At 46.0% G+C, this 18,280-nt stretch overlaps 1 protein-coding gene across 1 annotated transcript; it reads right to left on the bottom strand.

Moving 5' to 3' along the window:
• Positions 1 to 29: 29 nt before the first annotated feature.
• txndc11 (thioredoxin domain containing 11) lies at positions 30 to 16,972 on the bottom strand. The gene is made up of 12 exons (XM_029247055.1): positions 16,730 to 16,972; positions 14,796 to 15,012; positions 14,031 to 14,128; positions 13,646 to 13,775; positions 12,911 to 13,004; positions 9,633 to 9,745; positions 8,944 to 9,144; positions 7,594 to 8,281; positions 6,354 to 6,496; positions 3,308 to 3,420; positions 2,839 to 2,919; positions 30 to 1,007 (listed from the first exon to the last, which is right to left on the bottom strand). The coding sequence occupies exons 1-12, from the start codon at positions 16,852 to 16,854 to the stop codon at positions 503 to 505; spliced, it is 2,508 nt and encodes an 835-aa protein (XP_029102888.1). The 5' UTR covers positions 16,855 to 16,972; the 3' UTR covers positions 30 to 502.
• Positions 16,973 to 18,280: the final 1,308 nt, after the last annotated feature.

Genomic DNA, 18,280 nt, shown 5'->3' with positions numbered 1-18,280 from the left:
CATTTGTCACCCATGCAAGTCAAAATAAAAACTGACAGTAGCAGATGAGTTTTAATGCTCAGGGGTTTCAAATTGTCCCCCACCACCAATGTATTTGTCTCCTCAGTCGTACTGAAGACAAATCGCCCTGAATCAAATGCCGCCGTATCATTCGTACAGCTGCTGCCATGAATTGACAAGTTCATATAATTACTTCGCAACCTTCCGCCCCCCCCCCCGGGCCATTCTCCCGCACATTGACACATGGATTGAACTTTAATCTATAAAAATCTGTGCAAGTTTTCTTTGTGTAAACAAATACAGCATTTCACTCTTACCTGAAAAAACACTTATGTACAGATGCTTGATAATACAAGAATTTCTGTAAAAATAGATTTGTTAATTTAAGAAAAAGGGTCAATCGTAAGGGGAAGGGGGGGAATCAGCGAAACAAACTGACCTCAAAAACAAACATAAATAATTAGCCAACATACACACAGGATTTTCAATAGGTTGTCAGTGTTCAGCTGAGGTCGGGCTTGGCTGCTTCCTCAGCACCGTCCCCTGCTCTCTTCTCAGGCTCTGCCTTCTCCTTCAGAGAGGCTAACAAGATTTTGAGCAGCGCGTTTTCCGAAAGCAGGCTCTCGGAGGCGTCGGCCAGCGCCTGCAGTTTGCTCACGGCGTCCAGCAGCTGCCGGTTCTTCTCCTGGTAGAGCTCCTCCAGGCGCCGCCCTTGCTTCTGCAGTTCGCCGTTGCGCGACTCCAGCGTCTGCGCGTGCAGGGCCAGCCTGCGCTTCTCCTGCCACAGCTGGGACAGTTGGCGGGACAGCCGCTCCCGGGCGTGCCGTAGCGCCTGCACCTCGCCCCGCAGCCGCCGCAGCTCCCACTCGAGCAGCGCCGAGCGCCCTGGCCCCGCCCACTTGCCATCCCCGCCGCGCTGCACGTCGCTGGAGTGGCGCAGGATGAAGCGCACCAGGTTGGGCAGGGTAATGGGCAGGTCATCGGGGAACTTCACGCTCGCGTGTTTCCTGAGCAGAGAATAATTAGATAAACCTTTTCAAGGAAGCGACGAGAAGCTGCGGTGAGTTGCAAGGGTTAGGGACGGAGGCCGAAAGCCAGAAGATGCCGATTCAAATCCCAGGAGGAGCCCTGCTGTATTTAAGAGGTACTTAATATGCCAGTAAAAGTATCGGGCATAAAAACGAGGCATTTTTACACACTAGTGTTGGCCAACTAATTAAATTAACGGAGCAGCGGAAAAGCAGTGCCATTTAACTGGCTCTTAACGGTGAACGTGTTTACAATCCAAAGGGACCCCACAGCGGGTACTGTTCTCTTCAATAACCGTATTACAGGAATCAATACCGAGCAGCTCAGTTAAACCAGCTGCCACGTAAAGTGAGTCCGGACCCACGGTTGGGGAACATTACAGCTTCTACGCCACATCCTGTGAGACAGTTTGCTCTGCGCCAGTGACAAGTTTCGCAGCGACATTACGCTCCGAGGTCTGTTTTGCAGCCCTTTCAGCACTTCCACAAGCTGAAGTATTTCACAGAGAATCAGTATGAGTTCTGAACTGAACAAAGAGAAAGTCCAGCTCCGTTTAACACACTGAATCGATATGGAGCCGCTCTCGGCCCTGCAATGACTATGATCGCAAAGCAAAACCGCCACATTTTTGGGTGTCGTTACTTGGAAAGGGGGAATGTGCTTGGCCGGGTCCTGGTCTGCGGTGGGTCTGGGGTTCGAGTCCCGCTTGGGGTGCCTTGCGACGGACCGGCGTCCCGTCCTGGGTGCGTCCCTTCCCCCTCCGGCCTTACGCCGTGTTGCCAGGTTAGGTGCTGGCTCCCCGCGACCCCGTATGGGACGGGCGGTTTCAGATGATGTGTGTGTGTGTGTGTGTGTGTTTGTACGTACTTGGAAAGGGAGGTCAACATTTGCTAAAATACTGACGGGGGGGCATTTACACTGTATTACCACCAAGACCAGAGAAAAGTACCTAATTAAAAATGCTTAGTGGCAAAAAAGTCAAAAAACATTGCTTTTTGTCAAATATTTCTGTACACTACAGCACATATGAGGCAACATCTGTTATATGCAGGCTTGCAGTTGCTGACAGTACACTATGGTAACTATAACTGTAGCAAAAAAAAAAGTGCTGCTCAGCACAGCAGTACATTCTCACTTCCTGTAGAACCTAACAATTGAACTAAAAATAGCTTTGCAATCAAACCACATTCAGTTCCTCGGCAACACAATGGCCTTTGTGCGCCACACGTCCCTCTTGTGTCCTTTATGCTCTTATGTGACTGACCACAGTGCACCCATCCCATAATATGAGTACGCACTTAATCGGGAATTTCAAAACTCACCCCGGTACGAGTACTCTGCCACCAGTTTTTCTGGACCTTTGGTGTGTACGTGCACCGAATCCAAAGTGACAGATCCGAACTAATGTAATGTCACTAGCATTACATTAATGCCGCAGTTGGTGGCCGAACATCATCGCACGCACCTCTACTTTGCAACTGGTACAAGAAAAGCAAGCGATCTGGAGAGGGGCGCCACAGGATGGACCGATGAGTGCAACGTAAAACATGCCTGGACCACCAATAACAGCCTGGTCAGATGCCACAGGGTCCTTGGCAACCCAACCTTTGCACCGTGGCTTCAGACCATTGGGTTTCAATCTTTATTTTGGATTACATTACCTGTAGTAAGACAACGAACTCAAGGTGCGAACCACATGGAATCATTCCTCGCATGCTGCGTTACTACAGTCTGGTCTAAACTGTACAGTCAACAGTTCATTTAAATGATCCAGATTCCTCATGCAAAGCAAGACGTTACGTACTTTACCTGTTGCTGGGAAACAGGAGGAAGACTGGAAAGTGGTCCACCATGAATTCCCACGGAAGGTCATTCTCAGCAACATTAATTCTACATGAAGGCAACAGTTTTTATTTAAAAAAAACCACACAAAGTTCAAGGTACCATACAATTTTGGTAGTGGTATAGCATGATGAACTACATAAAGTGACCGTTTATTTGTACCCATTTACATTTATTCATTTAGCTGATTCTTTTCTCCAAAGCAACTTCCAATGTTAAGGCTGCAGATATTACAGTTACAGGCTTATATTTATTTACTCATTTATACAGGAGCAATTTAGGGTAAGTACCTTGCTCAAGGGCACTACAGCTGAAGGTGGGAATCGAACCAGCGACCTCGAGATCCAAAAGCAGTAACTAATCACTATGCTACCAGCTGTCTCTTAATATTTAAGGATCTCTTTTATTGATATGTGCTGCACTAAACATGTTTTACCTGGCAACTACGAACTTGCCGTTTCCCTGGAAGAGGCGAGCGAGCTGGATGATGACGTGGTTGATGACCGTGCAAAATCCACACCACTGTGTGTAGTAGAACAGCAGCACATCCTGGAAGGCAGGCAGACACACACACACACACACACACACACACACACACACACACACACACACACACACACACAGTGTAACTCCAACAGACCGCAATTTGGACCTGACTTACAAACGCTTAGAAATCCTTACATTTCATTTCAAAGGAACTGCCCACAAACAACAAATTATAATTAAACACAAGTTGCTTTCCTGTTCAGAGAATTTCTGAGAATTTCGCTGCCAATATGGTAAGGCAGCAGCTAATGCAGCCGTTAGAGACGTTGCCTTTCGAGCGAGGGACTCGGGTTCGACTCCCCGCTCCTACTGTAGAACCCTTCAAGAAGATACTTACCTCAATTGACACTGTAAAAATTAGCCAGCTGGAAAAATGGATAATTGTATGGAGCTCAGTAAAGAAACCAAACATAGTAAGCTGCCTTGGAGTAACATGCCAGCTAAATTTAAAAAAAAAAAAAAAAAGTAGTAATGGTAATTCATTACATTTATACAGTTATCACCTTACAATGTTAAGATCACAATTATTACATGCTTACAATCATTTTTGACCCATTTATACAGCTGGGTAATTTTACTGGAGCAATTCAGGGTAAGTACCTTGTTCAAGGCTACTACAGCCAGAGGTGGGATCGAACCTGCGACCTTTGGGTCCAAAAGCGGTAGCTCTAACCCCTACATTATACAGATGATCATGTAACAAATTTTGTGTCGATTTTTCTTATATTTTCCATTCAGTTTTACAAAACATACATACTTTTGCTGCTAGTTTGTACTATACGTTGGTTTATAGAAAAATATTCCGCTTTCTTGAACCTAGCACATTTTGGCACCGGATTCCAAGCACCGAATATTCCAGTACCTTTCCGGAACGTTCCGGTTCTAGAATCTTCTCCCGGCTGTAAAGTACCAAACCAAAAGTGACACTCTAGAAGAACTAGTGCTATTTTTGTAAGTTGGTAAACTTTGGACAATTTTCTTGCGTTGTGTGATGCCTACAAAATTATGGCACCTTCCATTGTAACATTTGATCATATTTGCTACATGATAACTGACAGCTGGAGACAAAGGGGACTCGTGTTTTCCTTGAACAGGTCAATACTGTAACTTTCCAGAAGAGAGACCTGAAAGCAGCCAGACGCTGCGGCGCTCGGACGATGACTGAGCAAGGCGGCGGAGAAGCTGGCATTGATTCGGCGCTGCGGGAAACACCATAGAGGAGCGGAGGAATGGCCCTGCGCCAGACCACTGCCAGGTAGTGATGAGGAGGGGAGAAAGAGTGTGTGTGTGTGTGTGTGTGTGTGTGTGTGTGTGTGTATACACATATGGCTCTGCTTTACAGACGCCACACCGCTCGCTGCCGATCTTCGATGCTGCATTGCTGACGCGAACGATAAACGCTTTTCTGCGCGACGCAAACACGAAAAGTGACGAGTGTCCCTGAGCGGCCCGCGCTGCCACCAGAGAGCGCAGCTCCTGACGCTCGCTGCGTTTCGCTCGGCGCAGTCTCGCAGGAAGCTCACTTACGCCAAGGGAAGGCTCAGAGCACACTGCGCAAACACCGCTAGCGGACCGTACGCGGCGCGCTCCCCAGGGAACGACAGGGCTGCAAGAAAACGAGGCTAAGCCCGTTCTGCCCCCGCCTTCCCACATCCCCCACCAACAAAAAGGCCTTTATTTACCACACATTTTTTTTTTGTATTTTTAAAAATAAACGAAGAATCAAAACGAGTCCATGTAGCTGATCACTCTTCTGGTAAATTCTCACTGAAATGTAGACTCAGACACCCACATCACTAAACTGGTTGCTGTTGTTGTTAACAGTGACTATCTTAAGGTACCAGGGATGAGGTCACGTGTGCCGGTGCTGACTGGCACAGAGCGTCACTAGTGTTGTAATAACAGAGCCATAACAGTGTAACAAAACAGTATGTACGAGGCCCATCCGTGCATTACCGCGTTACTCACCGCGACTTACGACATGTGGCACGCAACCTTTGCGGAAAAAACCCTGTAAACGAATAGGTAAATTTACCACACCGTTTACATAACACCATCACAGAACTATAATACCCAGGAAGTGAAAAGCCACACGTCATCGTGGATTTTCTCGTCACGTCACGCTACATCCACCTACAGCACGAACATACTCCTATTTACCGCAATCCATTTTGCATAACAAATTCCATGGGTTATGACACCGAGTGGTTCCACAAATGCAGTAAATGCTAATTAGGGACAGACTGCAAGTTAATATTCTGCCTGGCACTTAACGCTGAAGATCCTGGGTGCGGATTCGAAATTTCCCTTTCTTGATCATCGGTGGCTGAACGGGGGTGACAGAGCAGGTCTTTAGAAAGAGAGGAAGATCTTCGGAGGGGAACTGTAGCCTGCAATGTATGAAAGGTCACTAGATCGACAGAGCACCTTCGCACAGATACCTACAAGGCCCCAGCCAGAAATCGATGGCCCTGCACAATTGGACGCTTGTTGGTCCCACTCTCAAGATGCCTGGAATCACACATTTCGCATGTTTTCCATTTTGCCTCTCAGCATTCATGAAGGGCCTCAAGAAACAGCTCTTCCATCTTCTACTCAGATCTCCTAATAACAGCATAAATTTTCATCACATCATGTCATGATTACCTTTGTATTTGACGTGACTCAAGCGATATGTTGAGAATGTTCCTCTGGCATTTCAGTGGTACTGGACAAATTAACTTTGTTGATTGAAATATTCAATTGTCAGCATCTAAAGCTCTTCTTCTTCTTCGAAGAAAAGCATCTGCTAAATGCATAAATGGATGTTCCTGCTGCATCTTCAAAAACAGCGCTCAAAATTCCGTCGGTAAACACAAAGCTGCGGAAAACTGTAAAACGACCGCCGTTGTTCAAGAGAGAATAAACAGCACTGCAATAACAAAAGACAAAATTACCTTCTCAGGATCCATGACCGTGCTGAAGAACGACACTGTCGTTACTTCCCTGATTAAGGAGTCCGAAGACTTTGGCATAGAGGCGCCAACCAGATGCCTCTTCAGCGGACTGTAGACAACGCTGAAGTTCTGTATGAAGCGCTCTGAAAAACAGATCGTATATCGAACTCTACAGTAAAAATTACCACTGCTTCACTGTTGGAAGTGTTTATGAAATATGCAAATGCTCCCTTGTATTTATTCATTCAGCCGACACTTCTGCCAAAACAGACTTACGATTATTTACCCATTTATACACCTAGGTTATTTTATTTATTTTCTACTAGAGCAATTTAGGGCAAGGACCTTTTTCAAGGGTACTACAATTGCAGGTGGGAATTGAACCTGTGACCTTTAGGTCAAGAAGCAGCAACTCCAACCACTACGGTACCAGCCATCCCATTATTCATTCTATGTTAAGCTACCGATGTACCAAAATTGTACCATGAGTGGAAAAAAACAGTATTTGCTGTAGAGGAAAGAGTCAACGTGTCACGAGCTATAGCTTAAAAGCATCTTAATCTAATAAACGAAGTGTCAAACTGGTATCAGCGATATACCAGGTGCACTTTTGCCCACAATCACGTGTTGTTAGCTGATGAAACTAAGAGAGGAAGTTGTAGTCATAAGGCATCTGCTGCAAGTCACAGGGGAAATTCGTAGGATTGGCAAAAGAAAGCACACGACACGTCTGTAAAAAGCCACAGCTGGCTTAACGTAGGTTTCAGAACGGTGCTGTTGTGCGTTTCACCAAAATGTGGGCGCTGCAGCATTAGGGATCTAAGACCTTCAGCTCCTAGGCTGCGTGATCTGAGAGTGAAGTAATGAATCACGTGGCTCCTAAAAACGCTTACTGCTTATCTCACATTTATTTAGCAGACACCTTTCTCTAAAGCAACCTGCAACGTTAAGATACCTACGCTTATTTACCCATTCGTACAGCAGGGCAATTTCGGGTAAGTACCTTGTTCAACGGTACTATAGCTAGAGGTGAGATTCAAACCTGCAACCTTTAGGACCAAAGGTAGCAGCTCCAACCACTACACTACCAGCTGCCCTTGCTGAATGTATTTAACAAACTACTGCATGTACACAATTACTGTACATATCTATTAATAAGGAATTTCTAAATTGCGGGAGAGCAAAGCACCCTAAAACTCCACGACATTTTCAGACATAATTCAGTTGAACTGATGCTCACCCAGATTTTCGGCAAGATTTTCTCTGTGTTCCAGAACATAATGAACTTCGTCTGGGAGATTCACTATGGCGGCAAACAGATGTTGGCTCTCGTCCCCCTGCGCTCCCAGCCTCACAGCAAAATTCCAATGCAAGTGCGAGTCCAGCAGGTAAAACCTCAGTGTCTTATTAGTCCTGCATTTGAGTCCCGCGATGCCGGCAACCTGTGGGTCAGAGTCCGTAGGCTCCCAAGGCGCCCGAGTCAGAGGCAACGCCTCCGGTGCAGGAGGCGGAGCGGGCATGGGGAGGCTAAGGGTCTTGCAGCAGGCGCTGTAGTGACTGAAGGGGCTGTAAGTGCTGATGATGTAACTGCAGGCCACATGATGGGCCAGCAGGTGGGAAAAGGTGTGCTGCCTGAGGTAGAAGGAATCCAGAGCGGCCTCCATACGGTAAAAGGGGCAGCGGGGGGCTAGGACGGCGTTCGGTCGCACGCCGATAGACTGGTTGAGGCACAGTTCGCACACGTTGTGGACACGGGTGAGGCCGTGCCATGCTGGGAGAACCACGGTGTTGCAGCAGGGAGGCTTAGGAGCCGTGCTCTCCGAGAGTGACGGCAACCCGCTCGGCTCCCACGTGGCGTCCCAGCTAGTAGTCTGACCCAACCCCTCGGTGGCACTGCAGGTGTGGTACTGCAGGGAAATGTTTGCTATCTGCAGGGACACATACAGCCAAAAAAAAACCATTGAAATCTGTTTGAATTAATATAAACGATCAGCCTCCCAGCCACATAGGATATAGTTTACACAGGGTCGCTGGTTAATTATAATAATCATCATTTTGCTTAACTAACGCTTACATTTGACTGCTTTCATCCATTTACACAACTACAGTACCCAACAATGAAAGCTAAATCAGCTCTATAAGGGATAGAATTAAGCACTTCATTAAAGCCCTTAAGCACTGAACACTGACATACGGACCCCCAATTCGAACCCTGAGCTAAACACCAGTCTTACATGTCATCAAATCCATAATATATAAGCAGTGATTTTTCATGCGTTGGATTCAACTTAGCAAGCAGGCAGGGCTAACGGTGAAACGAAAGGTTAGAAAAACCAAATAAATGTAAATGTAAGCATTAAACAGAACAGCATCCACGCTGATGAGATGGAGTGTCTTTGGACTGCAGCGCCACCTGCAGGCACTGTCTGAACTGCACATGAAAGGACGCGTCGCCTTAGAAGGTATGAAGTTGTACAATGGAGGGCTCTTGAAAAGGTGAGTCTTTCCACCAGTTATGGAAATATAAATAACAGCACGGGATGTATTACTGAATGTGAAGTGTGTGAGTAACAGAGGCTTTGGAGCAAACCTGCTGGATGAGGGGCTGGTGTGGTGCCAGGGGGTCAAAGGGCACGAAGAGGAGCAGTGCGGGGCCCTTGCTGAGCTCCTGCTCCAGGAGGCGGCTTTTCGCTCCAGGGGGCTGCAGCCACCGCAGGATGCTCTCGCTGTGCTCATAAGCCCAACTGCAGATGTTCTCCGCCGTGAAGTTCCTCTCCGACCGTGGGAAAATCTGCATGGGATCAGGGAAACAATTCATCCTGCAACCAACATAAGAGGGAGTGCACATTCAGGAAAGTGCCAGACACGATATTCATTTTTACCCTGGGATAACAGTTATATTCAAAGCCTATTTAAGGGGTTCTCCCCCAGAATTTATTTTTTCTTCCTCCATTGAACTATGCCACACGGTGTTAAGACAACCAGAATTAGAAGTGACGGCACTACATATATGTACTGTACGAATATAGATATAATGCAATTCCAGTCATAGATGTGCACGTTCCGGACAACCTTAGTTCTCAACCGGACCTGTAAAGATGAAGTTTTTCCCCGTTAACGTCTTTATGGTCAAATTTAAGACAACCCATCTCGGCCATTTTTTTTCCCTACCGCCTCTGAAGGTGCCGCACCTGCAGCAATTCCTTCAATATCCCATCACAAGAGGCTTCACTGCACTGGGTCACCAGCAGCACGTCTAGTCGCGGGCCTGTTACTCACAAGGGATGTGTTGAAGTGCCGGTGCATGTAGATCGTTTCATCCTCCCGCACCGATATCGCTTCCGCCACCTGTCTGCTGGTTATCACTCCAAAACGTATCGCGCTCTGGAAATCTGGGGAGCAGGAGAAGGGGGGGAAAAAAAAGTGCTTGTTCAGGTGTCTCACATAAAGGCACTACTGCCACATGCTGACTGATTCCTTGCTCAACATGGGTTTCCAGTTCAAATTATTCATTACTGCCCAGGCCCACTGAGGGTACAGCTCAAAGGATTAAGCTGACAGCAGCACAGAGGTTAGAACCAGATGGACTTGGTGAGGATCCCATCATGCACAGAGAAATTAATCTCTGTAGCAGGGAGTGTCTTGAGAGTACAGACCCCACCCTTTATGGTGATGCACACATTCATTTAATTGACACTTTTCTCCAAAGCAACTTACATTTACACAGCTGGGTAATTTCACTGGAGCAATTCAGGGTAAGCACCTTCCTGCAGGGTACTGCAGCTAAAAGTGGGACTCGAACCTGCAACTTTTTGGTCCAAAGGCAGCAGCTCTAACCACTACGCTACCAGCCGTCTCATAGGTACGGAAACGAGGATGCTGACAAGAAGCACTTAGTGACATGCAGAGTGAGTCTCTAGTAAATCTGCGAAAGCTGAGAAAAGCATGTAAAAGCAGTGAGTCTCAGGAGCACTGACCCTATTGCAAGCATGAATACTCTGTGCTCTACATTTTTTTTCCTATTCCTGATACAAGGTGAAAATAGAATTATTAACAGAATGGATGATGTTATGTTGGAGAAAAAATATAAACTCCAGTCTTCGCGCCACAGTTATATTTGTCATCAATAATGAAAGCCAGAAAACAGGTGCACATTTACTCCCAGCACTCAAGTACCGAGTTTTTTAAGGGTAACAAACAAACAGAGTAAGGCACCTGGTAGCTGCAACCTGTAAACAAGTGGTCAGAGCCCTGTGTCAACCTGCAGAATGGCTGTTAGAGAATTGACCGAGGGTTGCGGGTTCTACTTTCTATGAAGCATTCAAAATGGGCAAGGAAGTAAACGGACAACGCTCTCACTCTCATTCACACACACACCTTGTCCTGAGCGGGGTTGCAGAAAACTGAAGCCTAACCCGGTGACACAGGGCGCAAGGCTGGAGGGGGAGGGGCCACACCCAGGATGGGACGCCAGTCCATCACAAGGCACCCCAAGCAGAACTTGAACCCCAGACCCACCAGAGAGCAGGATCCAGCCAAACCCGCTGCGCCACCATGCCCTCAACGGACACGTCACTTTCCTGCAATTTCCATGTGTTTGTTCAACTGGCAGCAGCTGGTTAACGCAACATCTGGTAACGTAGTGGTTAGAGGTGCTGCCTTTGGACCTGAAAGTCCCATGTTTGATTCCCACCTCTGGTTATAGTACCCTTGAGCAAGGTACTTACCCTAAATTGCTCCAGTAAAAATTACCCAGCTGTATAAATGGGTAAATAATTGTAAGCTTATAATAAATTGTTACTTTAACATTGTAAGTTGCTTTGGAGAAAAGCATCAGCTAAATTAATAAATGCAACATTTTTCTTAAATCAGAATGCACATTTTCTAGAACCATCATCTTCACAGCAGCACTCACCACTGAGTTAAGAGGAGTCTCGGAACACTTATGCTGTAAATGATATCTCAATGACAAATTAAATAAAGCGCACAGGTCAGATTAGGCTCAAACTATAAGTGATCTATAGGGCAAAAAAAAAAAAAAAACCCCAATAACAACCCCATCTTTAAGGGTTTTTTGCACCAGTAGAGACTGGAGTTCTTAGCAAGACAGAGCAATTAAAAACCTCAAACACACAGCAGGGCAATATGAGCCAAAATGTAGTTTCCTCTACCAGGAAGATTCGCTGAAACGGAACACAACAGCATGAAAATAGCCCAAAACAGACAGTACAGTACAACCGAGTGTAAAATGCTATTAATACCACACCAGTTTTTAAGCTATCCCTTTTACGTCTGCAGACCTCTGTACGACAAATTCAGCAGAAACCTCATAAACAGAAGGGTCGTCTTATAAAACAGTCAACAGCTGTGCAAGGAATCACAGTATTTGCCAAATAACTTAGAACAATAATTGACTATTAATATGATACAGTCAATGATATATTAACTATAATACAACTATTATAAAGTCATATTGTTATATATGGGGCAGTGGCGCAGTGGGTTGGACCCGGTCCTGCTCTTCAGTGGGTCTGGGGTTCGAGTCCCGCTTGGGGTGCCTTGCGACGGACTGGCGTCCCGTCCTGGGTGTGTCCCTTCCCCCTCTGGCCTTACGCCCTGTGTTACCGGGTAGGCTCCGGTTCCCCGTGACCCCGTATGGGACAAGCGGTTCTGAAAATGTGTGTGTGTTATATATGGTTTTTTTCCCCCGTATGAATTGGGGTGTGGAAATAAACACAAAGTGCACCTGATAAATAGTAAACAAGGTACAACTGTGCAAAGGGGTTAAATTCAAAGGTAATGAAGGAAAGATTTTGTCTACCACGACAAGCGGGTGGGGAGACCACATCTCTTGGGCAGAACTCTGGTCTCGCAGATCTTAAGTAATATCACACTGCAGCATCTCCCCCTGCCCAATTGCTGGTTTCTAAACTGTTCGACAAAGGGCTCCTTTTGTCGAACAGTTTAGAAACCAGCGATTGGTGAAAAGGTGATGCGAGTCTCAGCCCAAATAACGTGAACCTTAAAAATAACGCGTCTATCAACTATGTAGACTTTTTTCCTCTCATTATTGCAATAAAGGCAGTCCAACGGGTTCAAAAATATATACAATTTATATGGCCAGAAATATAAAATAGGTCCAGCGTCAAATTCATGTACTCAGCAAGCTTATCCATGGGACCAGGAGCACGTCGGGTGAGAGTCACCACCTCCGACGACCTGGACGAGCCCGGGATCCATAGATCACGTTTACTTATGCAAGATTTTGCTTTGTTCCACATCTAATCAAGAAATTTTATGGGTTGTTATTGTCAATATTACATGCACAAAAAAGGAAATTATTTTTGGATGGAATGCAAAGATTGGAAGAATTTATACAGCTGGGTAATTTTTTTACTAGAGCAATTTTAGGGTAAGGACCTTGCTCTTGGGGTACCGGTGCCAGAGGTGGGGATCGAACCTAAGAGCAGCAGCTCAAACCACCGCACTACCAGCTGCCCCCTAAGTAGACAATCTATACGGGTCAATTTAATAGCGGTCGCAAATTTTTGACTCACCCTTCTTCAGGGCCTGCAGAGCCGAAGTGAGGAATATCATGTACCCAGGAGGCTGCGGAGAGGCGTTGAAGTCAAAATACCCCACCACTCCTGACTGAGAGAAAGGACGAGGCAAGAGAAACAGACAGAGACACTGAGCAAAGGTGCTGCACATAAAAGTTTTTAAAAAAAAAAAAAAAAAAAAAAAACCAACTTCACACAGGGAGGATATACTGTAGTTTTATTGTAAGCAAGCAATTTATTTCTCTGACATTTCCCCCTCTGATTACAGCCCTGTTTAAAGAGTTGGGTTCTCAGTATGATCATAATTAGTCTCTTTTTTCCATTAAAAAACTATATCTGTGGATGCAATCTATCTTTTATTAAAAGTCTTCCTTACAGTAGTGCAACAAGTATAATCCCACATTTGCCGTTTACAAGTAGTGATTGGGCGCTAGGTAATACGTTTTGTTTTGCACATACTGACATGTAATAAGGGTTCGCGAAAGGATGAGCGTCACCTGGTGTCATGGTGACTTGTATTAGGAGCAACTTTGCTACATCATGGTGCAACTTGACTTCTAATGACAATGAATCCAGGAAGTAAATTGTAAAATCTAGTTTAAAAAAAAAAAAAAAAAAAAAGCTGCATCCACACAAAGACCATCCTACCCACAATTCCCTTATAAATTCTACTATAGACTTTCACAAATGACTAGTTGATGTCAAAAATGTGGGGGGTGGGGAACACATCACCTCATGGTAGGATAGAAAATCCTGCAGCATCACTTGAGTGGGTAGGTAAGTAACAGGGGTTATGACTCTCTGGATGAACTTCTCCACATAGGCAGCTGCGAAGGGACCCTTGTACTCAATGGGCCCAAATCTGGCAAAATAAAAACATAAGAGGGACACCCTCTATGTATTCTAATAAGAACTATTATCATTATTATTGAAGACTTAAGAAAAGCAGGAACTTGTGCACATATTAAAACAGGAGCCACAGTATTAAAAAGATCTACACTTTATTATAAGATGCTACAAAAAGGAATATGAAAAAATGCAACATGCCAGTAATAATGATTAGTTTATTTTTCTTCATTTAATATATCATGACACAGATAAGCTTATTTTAGTTTACCTTCGATAGAAGAGGTGTACAACAGGGTACTGGTAGAGATTCTGCCGTTTCCTGCATTTCCCCTGGCTCCACCAGCAGTTCACCGCTATGAAGAGAACCTACACACAGAAAGAGTTATGATCATTCACATACATCTGCAGCGAACACATGGAAGCCATACAACATAGAGCTATTAAACCACACACAGAGTGTGTGTGTGTGTGTGTGTGTGTGTGTGTATATAAACATTGGCTGAAACCACTTGCCCCATAGGTGGTTGCGAGCTTAGCCTGGCAACACAGGGTGTAGGGCTGGAGGGGGAGGGGACACACCCAGGACAGGATGCCAGTCCGTCACAGGGCACCCCCAGTGGGACTTGAACCCCAGACCTGCCAGCGAGCAGGACTCGGCCAAGCCCGCTGCGTCACCACACCCCCCATGCTATTAAACCAATAACTTGTAAGTAGCCTATAATCAAATCACAGGGCAAACATGTATTCTGTTCAGAAGTTTCAACAGCTGTGAAAATACCAGCTGCGAATATTAATCTTCCAACAAGAAACTGCATGTTTCAGTAATTTAAAAAAAAAAAAAAAAAAAAAAAAAAAAAAAAACACACACCCTCAAGCACACTGCATCCATACCACATCACGAATCCATACCACCTAAAAGCAACGGCTAAGAAGCTGTACACAGCGTATCAAGGACACGCAACATATCGGCCAAAACCGTTTACGGCAGAAGATTTGTATACTTTCAGCTCAAGACAGATCGAAACGGGAGCACCTCTTTGGATAACTTCCTTGCGACCTTCTGGACCTCGTCTCTGGCAGCGATGGAGTGAGCACACCAAGGAGCGTAGAAGAAGATGAAGGAGATGTCGGATGTGCTGCGCAGCCGGTCGACCTGCTCCAACTGGCCAAGGAACAGGTCCATGACCGGGGCGTCAGGTGAGAAGAAGCGGACAGGCGGTCGCGCGGGGGCAACGACATTCTTTGCACGGCTGCAAAAGGACAAAGTAAATAGTCGCCAAACGGCTGGTTCAAGGGAAACAGTTCCTACACAGTTGATGCGCATACTTCAAACACGTTTCTTAGCAACCGGTCAGATTTTGAGTAATAACAGCAGTTTACCACCAAAGAACAGAAATCATCATCAATCTATAAGTAAGTGGTCAGCTGGTAGCGTAGGGGTTACAGCCAATGCCTTCAGATCTAAAGGTCGCAGGTTCAAATCTCACCTCCAGCAAGATACTCACGTGAATTTCTCCAGTAAAATTACCCTGGGTTAATAATTGAAAGGTTACTATTAAGTTGCTTCGGACAAAAGCATCAGCTAAATGAATAAATGTAAAACGTAATGTAAATGCTCATCAGATTTAGGGTCATGGTGGTCCAGGGGCTATACTGGAAGCATAGTGTGTGAGGCAGGGTGTAGTCTAGACGGGACACTGCATCATCGCAGGACAAACACGGTTTAAAAGCACATTTAAAACTCCAAGCTAAGGGCAGCAAGGTACATGAAGCACCACCGCACTGCCCAGAAACCGTCAAGCGTGAGCATTTCCCAAAAAGGGGCAACAGCGCTCTTCAAGGCAGCTACACGGTACCATCAACCGTAACTGGGAGATGCAGAAGAAAATAGAGCTGAATCCCTACAAATACTTTAATCAGATTAGGTGGGCTGCCGCTTGCACGTGAGCCTTATGATCTCATTTGAATCATTGCTCCTCACGTCAATTCAGTGGCTCCATACCCTCCTCTAACATCTCACCGATTGGACACCCTGTACATTTATATTTATTCATTTATCTGATGCTTCTCTCCCGAAAAGACTTACAAGATTAAGCTACTTACAATTATTTACTCATTTTGACAGCTGGCTCTATTCATGGTGGGATTTGAACCTGTGACCTTCACTTCCAAAGGCAGTGGCTCTAACCACTACACCACCAGCTGTGCCTGCTGAACTTCTCCACTCCAGATGTCCTGTCAACTGTCCCCTGGAAGGACATGTCAAGCAGACAGTCCACCTTCATACTTTACACCACCTCAAACCTGAATCCAGCACACTGTTACACCTACACCTATCATCCTCCCCCCCCCACACACACACACACACACACACACACACACACACACACTTTTGACAGCATGGTTTGCATCACCAGAACACACAGCTAAGTGGTGGAAAGCAAGACCAGAGCCATTCATGTATTCGGACACATAGCTGTAAAGCGTGTGTACACATTTACATTTATTTGTTTAGCAGATGCTTTTTATCCAAAGCAACTTCCAGTGAACTCTATGTAGTGTTACTAGCCCACAAGGTGACTTACACTGCAAGATACACTGCTTACACTCTGGGTCACTCATCCATACATCAGTGGAACACACTCACTCTGTCATTCACACACGATGGGGAACCTGAACAGCATGTCTTTGGAGTGTGGGAGGAAACCAGAGCACCCGGAGGAAACCCACGCAGACACGGGGAGAACATGCAAACTTCACACGGACTGAGTGGAGATCGAACCCACGTCCTCTCTCGTACCACCACCCAGCGCTGTGCCACTATGCTGCCCCGTAGCGATCATGATGATGAGCGCGCGGCGAACATACTTTGCACGCGCAGCAGCTGGTATGCGCCTGTACTTGTTGTTGTCTGCTCAGAGCGTGTGTGTGTGTGTGTGTGTGTGTGTGTGTGTGTCTTCGTACTACCTGCACGTGAATTTCAGAGCGGCGGCGAGCAGGCAGCCCAGCGCGATGGCTCCGCACAGCACGTCAGGTCTCCGGGCCATCTGAGCGAGCAGCTGCCGGAGAGACGCGCGCAACCGGCGCACCATCACCGTCGCTAGCTGTGCCCAGCCATTTATATAGAGGGAGCGCGCCGTGGCACCTGCACACCAGCCCACCAGCCCACGGGGGGAGGGATGACGCCTTGGGCACACAGCGCGGAGCCACTGTCACTGGTACAACGGCCGAGCGGCGTGACTGAGGCAAGTGTTCAACCCTTCTCCGCCACGTACTCGCAGCACTTCCGCCTCGAGGGGCGGCAGGCCGGGAGCTGTAAGGGAGCGTCGCGAAAAGGCTCCGCTCAGGCGGCCGAGCGACGTTTAACACTATTGTACTGTACGCTACACCGTACTGTTACCAAGCGCTGCGTGTCAACCTTCGCGTAAACTTACCCGTTTTTATCTTGTTATCACACCGATTTCTTTAAATTCCGGCAAACAGCAACAGGGATAATATTATTAATTATACGCTGGTCAACATATTTAGAAAATTTAATAAAATATGTGTGGTTACATCCAGCGTGTACCCCGCCCCGTATTCCTCCTTCAGCCTAGCGCCCAGTCAGTGATTCAGGGATACCGCGACCCTTTCTCAGGAAAAGCGGTTATTGAGGTTATTGTAACGAAAATACTTCCGTTTAAAGTCTATAAATTGTAATTCTTAAAATGTCAAGGTTTATTAGCCGGATCTACTTGGATTAACTGACAGATTTGATTTGCAGCAGGTGTAAACATCCAGTGAAAGAAGCGTTGTGACAAAGAGGGTGTGTGCGTGTGCGCTTTGCTGGCTGTCTGAGAGTTGTACCACGGTGCCCTGAGAAGTGGCGGTACAACAACCTGGATGCAGTTGTTTCCCCCGCTGCCTGTGCAGGACATCGAAATTCATATGAAACAAAACTTGTGGAGCGGAGTTCAGAAGTTCAGCTTCTGTTTTTATGTCTTACCCTTTCAAGCAAAATCAGTCTTTTTTTCCCAAAAAAAAAAAAAAATTCAGCCCTCCGAATTCCTGTTGCATATCCAACTTAAAGATAAGAAGTGTAAAGGAATTTAGTTGTAAAACCTCAACTAAACGCCTCAAGCCTCCGTCCCACTGACATCAGCAGAGATTCTTTTCACTTTGAGGTGTTTTTCCACATTTTAACTCCACCCTTAAGGTGTTACTTGTTGGTCTGGTTTTCTGCTCTTGGGATCCGGTTTAAAAACTTTTTTTTGTGTCAGGCAAACTCTTGGTGTCTGTGCCTGTTTTCCCCCACACTAATAAACCATCAAATTCTTTTAAAAAGCAGCTGCTAGCATAGTGGTTAGAGCTGTTGTCTTTGGGCCCAAAGGTTGCAGGTTCAATTCCTGCCCCTTGTGGCTGTACCCTTGAGCAAGGTACCTCCTAATCACTTCAGTATAATTACCTACCTAAATATATGTATTGGCAAGCTGCATTAGAGAAAAGTGTCAGTTGAATGAGTATGTGTCTTTAAAAAAA

The sequence above is a fragment of the Scleropages formosus genome, chromosome 20 (genome assembly GCF_900964775.1).
Source record: "Scleropages formosus chromosome 20, fSclFor1.1, whole genome shotgun sequence".
In the NCBI taxonomy this organism is placed as follows: domain Eukaryota; kingdom Metazoa; phylum Chordata; class Actinopteri; order Osteoglossiformes; family Osteoglossidae; genus Scleropages; species Scleropages formosus.
This window is presented reverse-complemented; position numbering and strand designations above follow the sequence as displayed.

What these genes read in the sequence shown, in the direction of transcription:
- txndc11 (XM_029247055.1), bottom strand. Translation starts at nt 16,854, where the DNA reads ATGGTGCGCCGGTTGCGCGCGTCTCTCCGGCAGCTGCTCGCTCAGATG. An exon ending in ATTTTCTATCCTACCATGAG is followed by an intron (nt 13,005 to 13,645) that starts GTGATGTGTTCC and finishes CCTTTCTCTCAG; the next exon opens with TCAGGAGTGGTGGGGTATTT. An exon ending in CGGTCATGGATCCTGAGAAG is followed by an intron (nt 3,421 to 6,353) that starts GTAATTTTGTCT and finishes CCTGCCTTCCAG; the next exon opens with GATGTGCTGCTGTTCTACTA.